Raw genomic sequence first — 12,060 nt, 5'->3', positions numbered from 1 at the left:
GCAGGACAACCACCTCAAAATAAGGGTTACTGAGTTAAAAACAAGAAGAAAAAAAAAAATGTAAAGTGCTAAAAATATAATACAAATCACTTAATAAAAGTAAAAAAAATAAAACCAAGAAAATATATCAATATTGCTGGGAAACTGTCTTAAATTCTCTCATCTTTGTCAGTATATACACAAGAGACCTGGATCAAGTAGTACATAAGTGGGCTGCGAATCGTTAATGTTTAAGATGTTGCGGAGAGAGACGGTCTGGTATTCTTTTGAGATTTTTTTTATTAAAAATACCTTTTGAAAATTCATTTTAACGAGCCGCCGCCTCCTCCAGCAGCTGACTGGATGTCCTGTTCTCATGATCAGATTAGACTTACAGTATGTTTTTGAGCAATCAGTACTTTTGTTTGCTTCGAGAGCAAAACATTGATAAACCCTGTTCCTCGTACTGAGATCACATCTAAGATCAACCGTCTTCCTCTTCTCTGCTTTCTTTACTTCAATCTTGTTTAACCAAAAATCTTTCCAGCTGTTTTTTTTAAATTTTTTTTTCTGCTCTCTGTGAACGTGAGAAAAGGCAACGAGTTCACAGAAGGCGTTTGAGATTTTTTTTTTTGTGGCAGCATAAAAGAGGGCGTTTTCCAAAACAGTAACTATACCTGAAACAGATGGAGGCGACTAATGGTGAAAGACCACTTTGAAGAGTATCTTGTGTTTTTTTTTTTTTTGTTGTTTTTTTTTGAGTGAGTGATATGAACCATTTATACAATCATAGAAAGTCAGTAAGGATAGATAAATTGTTAATAGGTTATTTTGATTTGTATGTATGTTGCATCCAAAAACAAACAAAAACAAAACAACCCTGCATAAGTGGAGCTGTAGGAAATCGTCATCTGCTCCAAAACCTCCACGAGGAGCTCCGTAATCTTGTTTTAATAGAGAAGGGAAAACAGATTTGTCATTAAGACACCCACCAGGCATAGACCTGCGGCTGTCTTTTAAACGTCCAAACCCGTAGTTTAACAATACCTGACCTAAAATCGTCCATAGACTTGACCTTGTTTCGGTACAGAGCTTAAGAGTCGGCTGTAGGCGTGGTGCATGTCGTTTTTATTCTCATGGTTGACTGATCCAGCTGTGTTGTCCCCCCCCAGTCCTTCCCGGTGGCTGAGAGCCGGCTGACGGCGTGACGTGGAGCGATGATCCTCGTGGTTCAGAGTGCTGCTGGTTTTCTATTAAGCCAGACTGAACTCACCTGTCGTCCCGGCTGTACAGCAGTCTGTAACTGCTTCAATGAAAACCGACCCGACAGAAAACCAGCAGCACTCCGCTGTCCAAACACTTGGATTTGAGGACTTCTGTGTTACAGCCTCTCATCCCACAGCTGCACAGCACTCAGGTATCCTTGTCTAGTTCAGTAAATCTGTCACCTGTCAGTAGTTGATGGTTGTGGACTTCAGGGACGCAGACTAGTCGGCGTACGTTCCAGTTTGATGGGATCTGCAGGTCGTCTGTGTTGCATGTTGTGGTGTTTTATAACTGTAGTTTATCTTGGATGTCTTTGTCTAGTCCTACAGTTCATATTCCAGTCATCACAAATCAAAACCATCTATCAAAAATATAGCTGAAGATATCTTTGACGTATGGTTTTGGCTCTTTTTAGTGTCACTCTTGCTTAAAAAGCAAAAGTCGGGGGCCACAGTGCACGAAAAGTGCCGCAAACACACTTGAAAGTTGTTGTTTTTGTTTTTTTTCACAGGGAAAAGCTTCAGTGTCACAGCTTCACGGCCGCTTCACAAGGCTTATCCATCCAGAACCGTTTCACTGAGGAAGACTTTCTGTTTCCACTGCAGGTTGCAGTGTGGTGCCGCAGTTCAAAAAGAGCTCAGTCCAGAGGTTGTGGGTCTGCTATAGGCATAGTATGCAGAACCTCGTCCAGTAACTGCAGAGCTCTGTGCAGGTGGATCTCGATCCAGCAGGGTGTCTCCTTGATGCTCTGGCGGGGGTAGTCGGGCCCCCAACCTTTAACGAAACTCATCCTGAGAATACACAGCCTCCGGAGGTCGTCTACTCCGATACCGGCTGCTGCTGACAGACCTGAGAGGAGAAGGAGTCGCAGTCAGGTGCGTGTGATGCTGCACGTGTTTGATACTCAGTACTTGCTTCTGAACTTGATTTGAAAGAATATTCAAGTTAATTACATTAAACAAAGACTCAAAAAACAAACTGATCGTGATTCCAAGTGGTTTAAGTAAATTTTAAGGCAAAGAAATCACTAGGCCTTGCTTTTTAAAATGTAAATATTTACTGGTTTTCATAGGCTTTGCTCATTGGCAGGGAAATTCATCAAACATCAAACCATCAGCTACAGCACCTGCTTCTACTTGTTCTCACTGTCTCTATGTGTAAATGTGGATCTGCAGTTACTGGATCTTACTAATAGCTGGGGCTATCCCTCCCACTGAGCCAGGTCCAGGAATATTTCCAGCCACGGCGGCTGCTTGGGCTGCCGCTGCAGCTTGAGCTGTAGCAGCCTGCTGTTGCATCTGTCTGTGGCACTGACGGAGGTCAAACACCTGGCAGGAGAAAAGAGGGTTTAAACATTTGTACGTTCAAGCAGCAATTAGCCCCCCTGCGCAGAAGAAATGTGAATAACACCGCAGGCTGCCAGTCAGAGAGAACTTCAGTAAGAGCTGGGCTGTGTGAGGATGTATATACATGATGAACCCTACTGAGAGATATGAGTGGAAAAGATGGAAAACTGGGGGAATGAGAAACATATTTGTGTGAAATATGCACAGCCACTAGTGTAAAAGTGTGAGGGACAGAATGCCTGAAGAGACGGCACGGAAATGGATGCCTGTAATTTGCACTCAGCAGTTTCCCCGAGAGACAAGAGAACATTTTAGGAAATGTCAACCCTGAGTGATGTCCTATTTTTACAGTGCATGAGGTCACGGCTGTGTGATTAATATCGCAGAGTGAAACCCGTGTTCTTACCTTGATGTAAGCGCTGGGGTAGATTTTATGAACAGCGTCTCCGGGGGCTCTGCCCGCCTCTCTGTCCAGGTAGTAACTCTGGACGAACACCGCGTGGTCGCTGAGGCATCGCACCCACACGTCTCCCTCACCTTTGCACTCCAGCTGAACTCCTTTTCCAATGTGAAGCCTGGAAGGAAAGAGAGGAAAGTGGGTCAGAATAAAGGAAACAGGGAGAGAGAGACAACTGAAGGGAGCCGAGTTATAAAAGGTACCTTTATAAAAAGTTATAATTGTGAACAAACTCTTTTTTTTTTTTTTTTTAAAGGATAAAGCTGATGATTTTCTTTATTTTTCTTGCTGACAACAAATCTCAGAGATGCATTCCCCACGCATGCGCAGTGGCGTCTGCAGTACAAGGAACTTCTCTCCTGAGAGTGAAAATTTATTGCTATTATTAGTCTTTGGAGCTGTTTCTAAACAAACTATGGCAGCCATTGTCTTCGGGGTGAAGGAACATGTCACTCACAAGAAGAGTGACTCACTGATGTGTTTTTAATAGTTTCTGGTCAACAATGGCACACTTGAATGCATTTCAAGGCAATATATAGAGAACAGTGTGTTGCTTTGCGTTACGTGAAGAAGACGTGCTGCCTTCAGTCAGCTGAGAAGGAGGAGGGAACATAATGCACAATGCAGCTGGCTATGGGAGCTGGTTTAATCCAGAAAAATGTGCAATGTTTCCTGCAGGTGAGTCAGATCACATTCATACCACAAATGAACCGTACCAACGGGGAAAATGAACCAGAGTTTGATTCAACCGAACTAAACAATGCAGGTGTGAAAGCACTCTAAGACAAATAAACAATATGGAGGCCCATTACTCTGAGGTACCACTAGTGGTTTAAAAATTCACAGAGTTCCTTTAAATAAACAGGAAGGAATAGAAGGAACCATGAAGGTGTGGTTGTGTTGTTTCTTATTTTTCTAATAACATGCACCTCTGAGCTTTCTGCTGATGAGTTGATGGGACTGATATTGTCGTAATGTCAAGTCACATTTGTGTAGATGCATACTCCAACCGAAACAGACAGATATGGAAATGCATTTTCACTTCATGTAAAAAGAAACGCTCAGTGATTCTTTCCCTACTGTGCAGTAAGATTTAATCTTCTTGCTCTAAATATCATGAGTGCCTGGGTCACCTACCTTGCCCTCTCGATAGCCTCAGTGCGATGTACGTTGCTCAGCTGGCCCAGACAGAAGCGGTCTCCTCCTGAGGGGTCCACATAGCCGTCCACTGTCACAATGGGGCAAGAGGAGGGCACCTTAAATGTCTCCCCGACTTGCACGTCCATCTCAAAATAGGCGATGGAGCACCAGTAGTCAGGGGCTGAAACAGAGGGCAACAAGGAAATGTTCGACTTTTTTGACTTATGGTTCCAAGTTACAGATTTAAAATGATGAAAAACAAGCAAGATTTCACATTTATGAAAGTGCAATGACTAAAACTGTTTATCAGAAATCATAATTGGAATCAGTTTGTTTCATCATAAAAACTAAAATACTGAAAATAACTTTTTTCAATGAACTAACTGTTTCAGCACTAAATACTATGACAAAAAGGTAAATCTGCTGTTATGCCAATAAAAACATTGACATTGAGGAATCAAACTGAGCACATAAACACGGCTTTACATCTATAAAACATGAGCGACTTTTAAAGGCAGCTGAAATGGGCAACTTATTTAATGTGTAATGTGAGTTTGAAAAAAAAAAAAGTGCAAAGAAAGATAAACTGTTACTCAAATCTGTCGACCAGTTTTCCAACCAGGCCTGAATATTCTGTCCATGGTTTATGTTCTTATGTGTTCTTACCTGGATGGTTGGATATGGGAGGCTGAAACGCGAGCTCATTATGAACCGGCCCTGAGAGAAAGAGCGAGTTAGAATAAGTTAATAAGTTAATATATTAATTAAGTATGTGATTCTGTCCTGGGAGTAACGTACGGCTAGCGACAGTGTGTACTTACAGTAGTGTGTCGGGTGTGGCATGGGAGGGTGGTGCTGTAGATGACCATTGGTGTGGTGGGGTATGTTGGGGGTGAAGCTGCTGTTCCTGGACCAGGTTGTGCTGGCACCTGAGGAGAAAGAGAGATCAGAAGTCAGATAAACTGACAAAACTGCTGCTGCTGCTGCTTTCACAAACATTCACATCAGCAACAACTTCAATATAAATGCAGCGTTCACCAAATTAAAATACTCTTTTAATATCACAGTTTAATACCAGTTTCATGGTCATACAGGACAAAGTATGAAAATCTGATGGAAAACCAGTAGAGACGATACGATGTACAATTATCTATCAATATATCATATTTTTTCTATATTTCCCAGCAGTATAAAACAATAATTCCTAATGATATAATTAATTTAATTAACGTGACCTTGATTCAAATAAGTAGCATAAAATAGATAAATTGATTAACCAATGAAAAATGATGAATGAATTGACTGCTAGCTACTGTCGCTAGAGGGAGTGACAGTGTTTTGCTGCAGGTCTGATGGTGCTGATGGAGACGCCACAAAAAAGACTAAACAGCTTTGATGTGTAATGTCTGCTGACATTTTATAACCAACATTAATACATATGATAGGCAAGAGAAAATATTTAAGGTTTATGTAAATGAAAGTCAAGACTTTTGTAAATTCAATGCTTTTTAAGACTTTTTCATGACTTGCAGATACCCTGAAATGATTCCAGTGCACTAATTCAAACCTATTCTCTACACACTTTTTTAATCAAAATTCAAAATTAACTTTAAAATAACCTATAAAGTCTCTAACTAGCTCACAGATACATATTTCATGTACAAATATAAACAGACACAAAGACAACCAGACGACAGACAGCTACATAGATAGAAAAAATGTCAGATTGCATCTTACTGCCTGATCCGGCTGCAATGGCGGGGAAAGACGATGTCGAGGCAGAGGTGGAGGCCTCGGCGGGGGGGAGCAGGTTCGGGGTGGCGAATGACTCAGAGGGAGCCGGGCGGCTACTGGATGGGGGGTGCTGGATGGTCTGGATGGAGTGTCCTCCCTCGATGGAGGGCAGACTCTGCGGTCCATCAAAATCATACTCATCCTTAACCATCAGTGCTGAGCTGGGTCCAGAGCTGGTCAGCGTCAGTCCGGATAAGTCTGTGGAACAAGAAAGAAAACACTAATGGATGAAACTCGCACAGTGTGAAGCCGCTTTGAGTTCGAGGGAAACTCAGTTCCCGAAAACTAATTTTTAAAAGGTCGTATGACTAGTTTAATTATAGATGTTTAACTAAAAACTGAACTTCAGTCTTTAAATTCATTTCCTCTTTTGAAAGAGAATTGAAAACACTGATGCAGGAAGTTTCTTATAGTTATCAAAGGGTTAAAAATATACAAAATCCAAGACAAAAACCTCCCCATGTTACTCACCTATGCCAGGAGACACCACTCTTTCGTAGTGATAGGGGTTGACACACACACTGTCGCACTTGAGATCAAAGGCAAACTGGCAGTATTTGACGTGCTTCAGCTCATTCTTATGCAGGTCCGGCCACCGCCACAGCCTGGCATAGATTACATGCGGGAAACCTTTACGTCCAGCCACCTGGGAACAACGTATAGTGAAGGATAAAGTTAAATGAAAGTCAAGAAAATACATCTGTAAACTCACTGACCTGACAGCTGAGGTCATAGGTAGCATTAAGTCAATTATTGGAACTGTTGAGTTGTCCGACACGCTCCAACTGAACAAACACATGTGTGAAATACAATAATTTGTTAAAACTGCTCCGGCACTACTAATGTGTACCTGAGATAGATTTCCTGAATCTTCTAATTTTTTATGAGCTTTATAATTATTTTTTTTATATTGGCAGGTTTCTTGTCTTTGCATGAATGTTACGATTGATAAGAAACTAAATCTGCTGTCTGCATTGTTTACGGAAGGTAAAAAATCTCATTAACAGACGTGTTATTTATCTGAACTTGGTGAAACTAATGAGTTTAAATGCATATGGTGGAAACCGCCTTCATATTTGTGTATCGGAGAAGACGTCCTACCTGCAGTCGTCCGTCGAGCGTCCTCTGAATGGTCACGCACTTGCTGGGATGGGCCCCGTTGGTGGTGATAGCTGTGATGAGAGAGTCGAGTTCATCTTTTTTCTCCTTCAGCTTTTTCACCAGGCTCTCGATGGCCCGCTTGGCAAAAGTCTCGCTCTCGCCGCCCTGCCTGTGACACATCAGGCTGTGCACGATGCTCAGGCAGGCGTCGTTGCTGGTGGGCGTGTTGGTGATGGACATCTTGACTTCACGTCTGCACTATCTGATAAAGACAATGAGGGCGTTGTTTTGACCCAGGTGTACGTGCGTCGTTTACACCATGAAACTCATCATCGGGAAAGCCGCGGCAGAGAGGGTATTCACGGAGTTGACAAAAAAGCAATTCAGCTGTCCTGGAGGCGGATCTGTGATGATGGACCTCTCAGCATCAGGAGGAAAGGATCTGAAAAGAAAAGTTGACATGAAAGTTTTTGTTGAAAATGTTTTGGAGACGCCTTGATTCAACTTTATGGTCATTTTGGAGGCTGTTATATGTGATGCGATTTATTTATATTGCATTATACTAGAACTGCAACTAATGTTTATTTTCATTATCAATTAATCAGTCAATTATTTTCTCCATTAATTGTTTGGTCTATAAAATGGTGAAGAATGTTGATCACTGCTTCCCAAAACCAAAAGTGACATCCTCAAAAGTCTTCTTTTGTCCCAACCAGCAGCCCCTTTCACAGAAACATTTACTTTACTATCATAGAAGACTAAATAAACCAGAAAATATTCACATTGGAGAATTTGGACCTTTTCTTTAAAAAAAAAAACAACTAAAAAATAGCGATTAATTTTCTGTCGATCGACTAATCGTTGGCAGGTTAGTCGATCGACAGACCTGATTTTTTTTTTTTTTTTTTTTAAATCTGTCCGCATCAATGAATATAGAGATAAGTAACACCTCTCAGTATAGCACAATACAATTCAACAACATCAAACTACAGCCTCCACAATTACCAGAAGTTATAAATTAACCTACATGAAGGATTTCTAAGATTTAGGGCAGGGGTCAATAATTAGGTTGAACCACAGACTAAAGTTGTGGTATTAAAACAGTGTTAGAAATCACACATTTAGCTTTAATTTCTAGTAGGTTTATTAGACTTAATTTCAACACTATGCATTATTCAAATAGTACAGCATAACCATAGTTTTAATGCCTCTCATCGTGTGAGGGCAGGACATATACTTCTCTCTGGTATTATTTATATGACTAAGCTGCTGCCACCTGCCCATTTGCACTGTTGTATGTTGAATATTTTATATGTTTTTTTATGGTGCATTGTGCTATGCATAGTTTATGTACTTTTGCTGTACTTTGGAAGACGCCAAAGAAAGTCAATCGATAGATCAATCAATCAATTAATCAGGATTAGATGTAGCAACTTCAAGATTACATTACAATACAAGAACCTTGTATTTATTTTGACATCTATGGTAGATTTGTGAAAAAATATGTAAAAATTTTGATGCAAACTATAAAAGCCAAACTATTTGCCTACCACTGATTCAGGGAAGTGTTGCAGGGTTATTGCATTAGTTGCAGGTAGGTGAATATAATAAACTGTCAACTGAGAGCAAAAAGTTCATTCAAAAAGAGGCTGTTCACCTCTGCCAGTGTTTTTTTTAAAGTAAGGGGCTGTTAGTTACAGTCACTACTGTGAGCTTCAGTAAATCCGAATGACAGATTATCTCTGCAGTGAAAACCGACAAACACACAACATTTGTTTTGTTTTGGGGCAGAAGACATGAAGCACGAACTGTAACGTTATAACCAAGTTTCTGTCGTTATAATTTTAACGCTAGCTCACCAACGACACAACCACATGACGTAGTTACATTTTTCACACATGCAACTAGGTCTAGAAAATCCCGGGACTGTTAACTGTAGGGTAAAAATAAACTTTAAGCTGTTGTGCTCGTCTGCTTCTTCTCGGCTAACGGTGGCTAGCGGCGCCAGGCTGGCTGCTGTGATGTCACCGCGTCAAGTTACTGCAGACTGACGCAACTCGACGGAAGTGAGCACTTCTCCGCTTCAAAATAAAGGTGAAAGTTTTCAGAAGCAAAAATCCATATAGTACCAGTCACAAGTTTGGACTCACTTTCTCTTTCAGGTGCATTCAAACGTGATTTGACAGAATATTCAAGTTAATTATAGTAACCCGAGACTCAAAAAACAAACCAAGTGGTTCCTATTAACTCGAATGAAAAAATGTGTCAATTAATTGATTGGAATATTGATCACAAATTAATTATCAACAATTTTGATAAGTGATAGTTAATAGTTTAAGTAAATTTTAAAGGTGCAGTATGTAGGATTTAGTGGCATCTAGTAGTGAGGTTGCAGATTTCAACCAACTGTATCACCTTCTCGTTGTCTTGAATGAGAAAGTGTCCAAATTTTAACTGGTACTGTATGTCACATTTATGAGAAATTGTGATGGGCATTTTAACAATTATCTGACATTTTAAAAACCAAACAATTAACCTATTAATTAAGAAAAAATATAGGCAGATTAATTAATAATAAAACTACTATAAACCACTTGAATTTAATGAAAATATAGAGTCAGGCTTTGGTTTTGGAGCAATGAAGCCAGCAAATATTTACCTTCCAATAGGAATCAATATAACTTTGTACTGCTGTAATATCAAATTTGCTTTATCTGAATATGTGGACTTTATTCTTTATTTCATTGCAAATTAGTCTGTTCATCACTCTGCACATTTCTTTTGGTCTCAGTCTCAATGAATTTACCAAGCTCTACTAATTAAAAACTTTGTCCTACTAACAAGATTATCAATTATTGAAACTGTTCTGATAACTATTACATCTCTCTGACCTTCTGTTTGTTTGTTGTCCAAGCTCATGAGTGACCCCCCCGCTCTGCTTCCCTGGTCTGTCGGTGCCATTTCCAGAGTTTTTGGATCTGATTCCTCATCCTGCAGGAGTTTCAGCCTCACCTCATGTCTCTCTTTCTCTCCTGTGTGAATGATGTCCTGTCTCTCTCCTGTGTGTGTGTGTGGTTTCTTGTCTCCTCTATGTGTGTATAAATGGTGTGATGTCAGTCTCCTCTGTGTTTATGTATAGTCTGTCCTCTTCCCAGGTCTCCATGGTGATGGAGGTCACAGTGCTCACGTCCTATTCTGTTATTCTGGAAGTTGCTCAGCGCCCTCTTGATCACATTCTTCATATATATTATAAATCTATTATAATTTTGTCATCTTGTTTGTCCATGCTGTATTTCTGCAATTTGTCTTTCTTGTTCTATTCTGTACATACAACTTCTATTGCATGTCTTCCATTTTTGCACTGCTAAAGGTTTCTTTTTACAGTGTTTTTCCTTAATTGAATCAAGGGTCTAAGGACAGGGGGTACTGTATTGCTGTACAGATTGTAAAGCCCCCTGAGGCAACTTAGTGATTTGTGATATTGGGCTATACAAATAAAATTGACTTAATTTATTTCCCATAAATGTAGTCATTGTGGTTCTATGTATCTGTCCAGCTCTGTTGTACAGATTCCAGCAATTCACAAAAGACGAGGCAAGCTGCATCTTTCTGACGTGCACATATCTCTATACAGTTAGCCATAATGGTGGCTTGTTTCTATGTTCAGACTCACTTTAGAAGTGATTCATGTAAAAATCATGTTTATTTAGAAAGATGTAGGAATCTCAGTAGCTTACCACGATGTTTATCATTGTGTGCGATAAACTTCCTTTTATGAATCGCTGGAAAACGTAGCTGAAAAGAGCAAAATTAACATGATACAGAGCCACAACGGCCACGTTTATGGGAAACACATCAGGTTGAAATAAACCATAATTTTCCTTTATGTACCGTGTAAGAAAGAAGCAGATCAATTATGATTATCTAACAAAATTGGTTGCAAAAGTTACAGGCTGTGTGTTTCAGACAATACTGTCTGTGCTCTCAAAAACTCTCAGCATCAGACCAAACCTTAATATCAGACCACTTGTAACTATGTTTACTTTAAAAAGTCATTTTAGACTGTGGCAACCACTTCATACAATTGTGAAACACCTATGCATCTACCTATTAATATATAGAACACACACTCACAACATATTAATGAATTATATTTCCCTGTCACTAATATATTCACGTTTTCTTGTGCTGTCAGTGTTTTGAGCTACTGTAAACCTTTCATACTTGAGTACGGTATTATTTTGAAGAGCCTAACCGGAAATACTGTCTTCGCTCGCTTCCTGCTGCTAAAAACATCAGCTAGCACCGATATGATAGCGGCTAACGTAGCATGCTACTATGTTTATTCTTGCCAGTTCCCCAGCACAATCATTTGGTGACCACTTTGTTTCATAGCCAGAAACAAAAAAATGTATGAGACTGTGAAAATCTTATTATATGCACGTGATCGCTGTGTCGTTTATATTTCCAGACTAATTAAAGCGATGTAAACAGCTGAAGCTAACTTACCTGGAGTTAGCTGGTGTGGCAGCTACAGTTACCGTGCAGGTCCTGTGTGCCTCCTGGATTATCCGCATGAATTTCATCTGCTGTTTACAAAAGACATGGCGAATAAGTCCTTGTGCACAAGCTGTGTCCGCACATCCACAAGACCAGGGCGCAGATGACACAGATTCCGTGTCCAGTCCCGACCCACTTCACTCACTTCTCACCAGTTTCCTCCAATGGCGCGTTGCGCATGCGCAAAATATGAGACAGGGGATTGTCAAATGTTCATACAGTTATTGACTTAATAAAATATTTAACTGCTACTAAATGATATACAGTGGTGGAAAATAACTTTTACATTTACTCAAGTACTGTACTTAAATAGGCCTACAATTACTCATGTACTCCAGGTATTTATGTGCCACAGGTACACAGGTACTGCACTTATGAACATCCCTGTGCAATAACCCTGTAACACTATAATACCCA

At 40.1% G+C, this 12,060-nt stretch overlaps 1 protein-coding gene across 3 annotated transcripts; it reads right to left on the bottom strand.

Annotated features, from left to right (window-relative positions):
- Positions 1-495: 495 nt before the first annotated feature.
- On the bottom strand, positions 496-11,837 carry LOC122997552 (mothers against decapentaplegic homolog 4). 3 transcript variants are annotated; one of them, XM_044373770.1, is made up of 10 exons: positions 11,593-11,837; positions 7,084-7,525; positions 6,454-6,628; positions 5,926-6,180; positions 5,010-5,117; positions 4,855-4,905; positions 4,186-4,369; positions 2,998-3,166; positions 2,435-2,573; positions 496-2,094 (listed from the first exon to the last, which is right to left on the bottom strand). In XM_044373770.1, the coding sequence occupies exons 2-10, from the start codon at positions 7,321-7,323 to the stop codon at positions 1,883-1,885; spliced, it is 1,533 nt and encodes a 510-aa protein (XP_044229705.1). In that variant the 5' UTR covers positions 7,324-7,525; positions 11,593-11,837; the 3' UTR covers positions 496-1,882. The 3 variants fall into 3 exon arrangements, with proteins under 3 accessions (XP_044229705.1, XP_044229714.1, XP_044229720.1); XM_044373779.1 differs by lacking the exon at positions 11,593-11,837 and adding an exon at positions 9,975-10,058; XM_044373785.1 differs by lacking the exon at positions 11,593-11,837 and adding an exon at positions 8,943-9,299.
- Positions 11,838-12,060: the final 223 nt, after the last annotated feature.

This window comes from Thunnus albacares, chromosome 2, assembly GCF_914725855.1.
Source record: "Thunnus albacares chromosome 2, fThuAlb1.1, whole genome shotgun sequence".
NCBI lineage: Eukaryota > Metazoa > Chordata > Actinopteri > Scombriformes > Scombridae > Thunnus > Thunnus albacares.
Note: the sequence above shows the minus strand (reverse complement) of the source record. Positions and strands in the feature narration are given on the sequence as shown.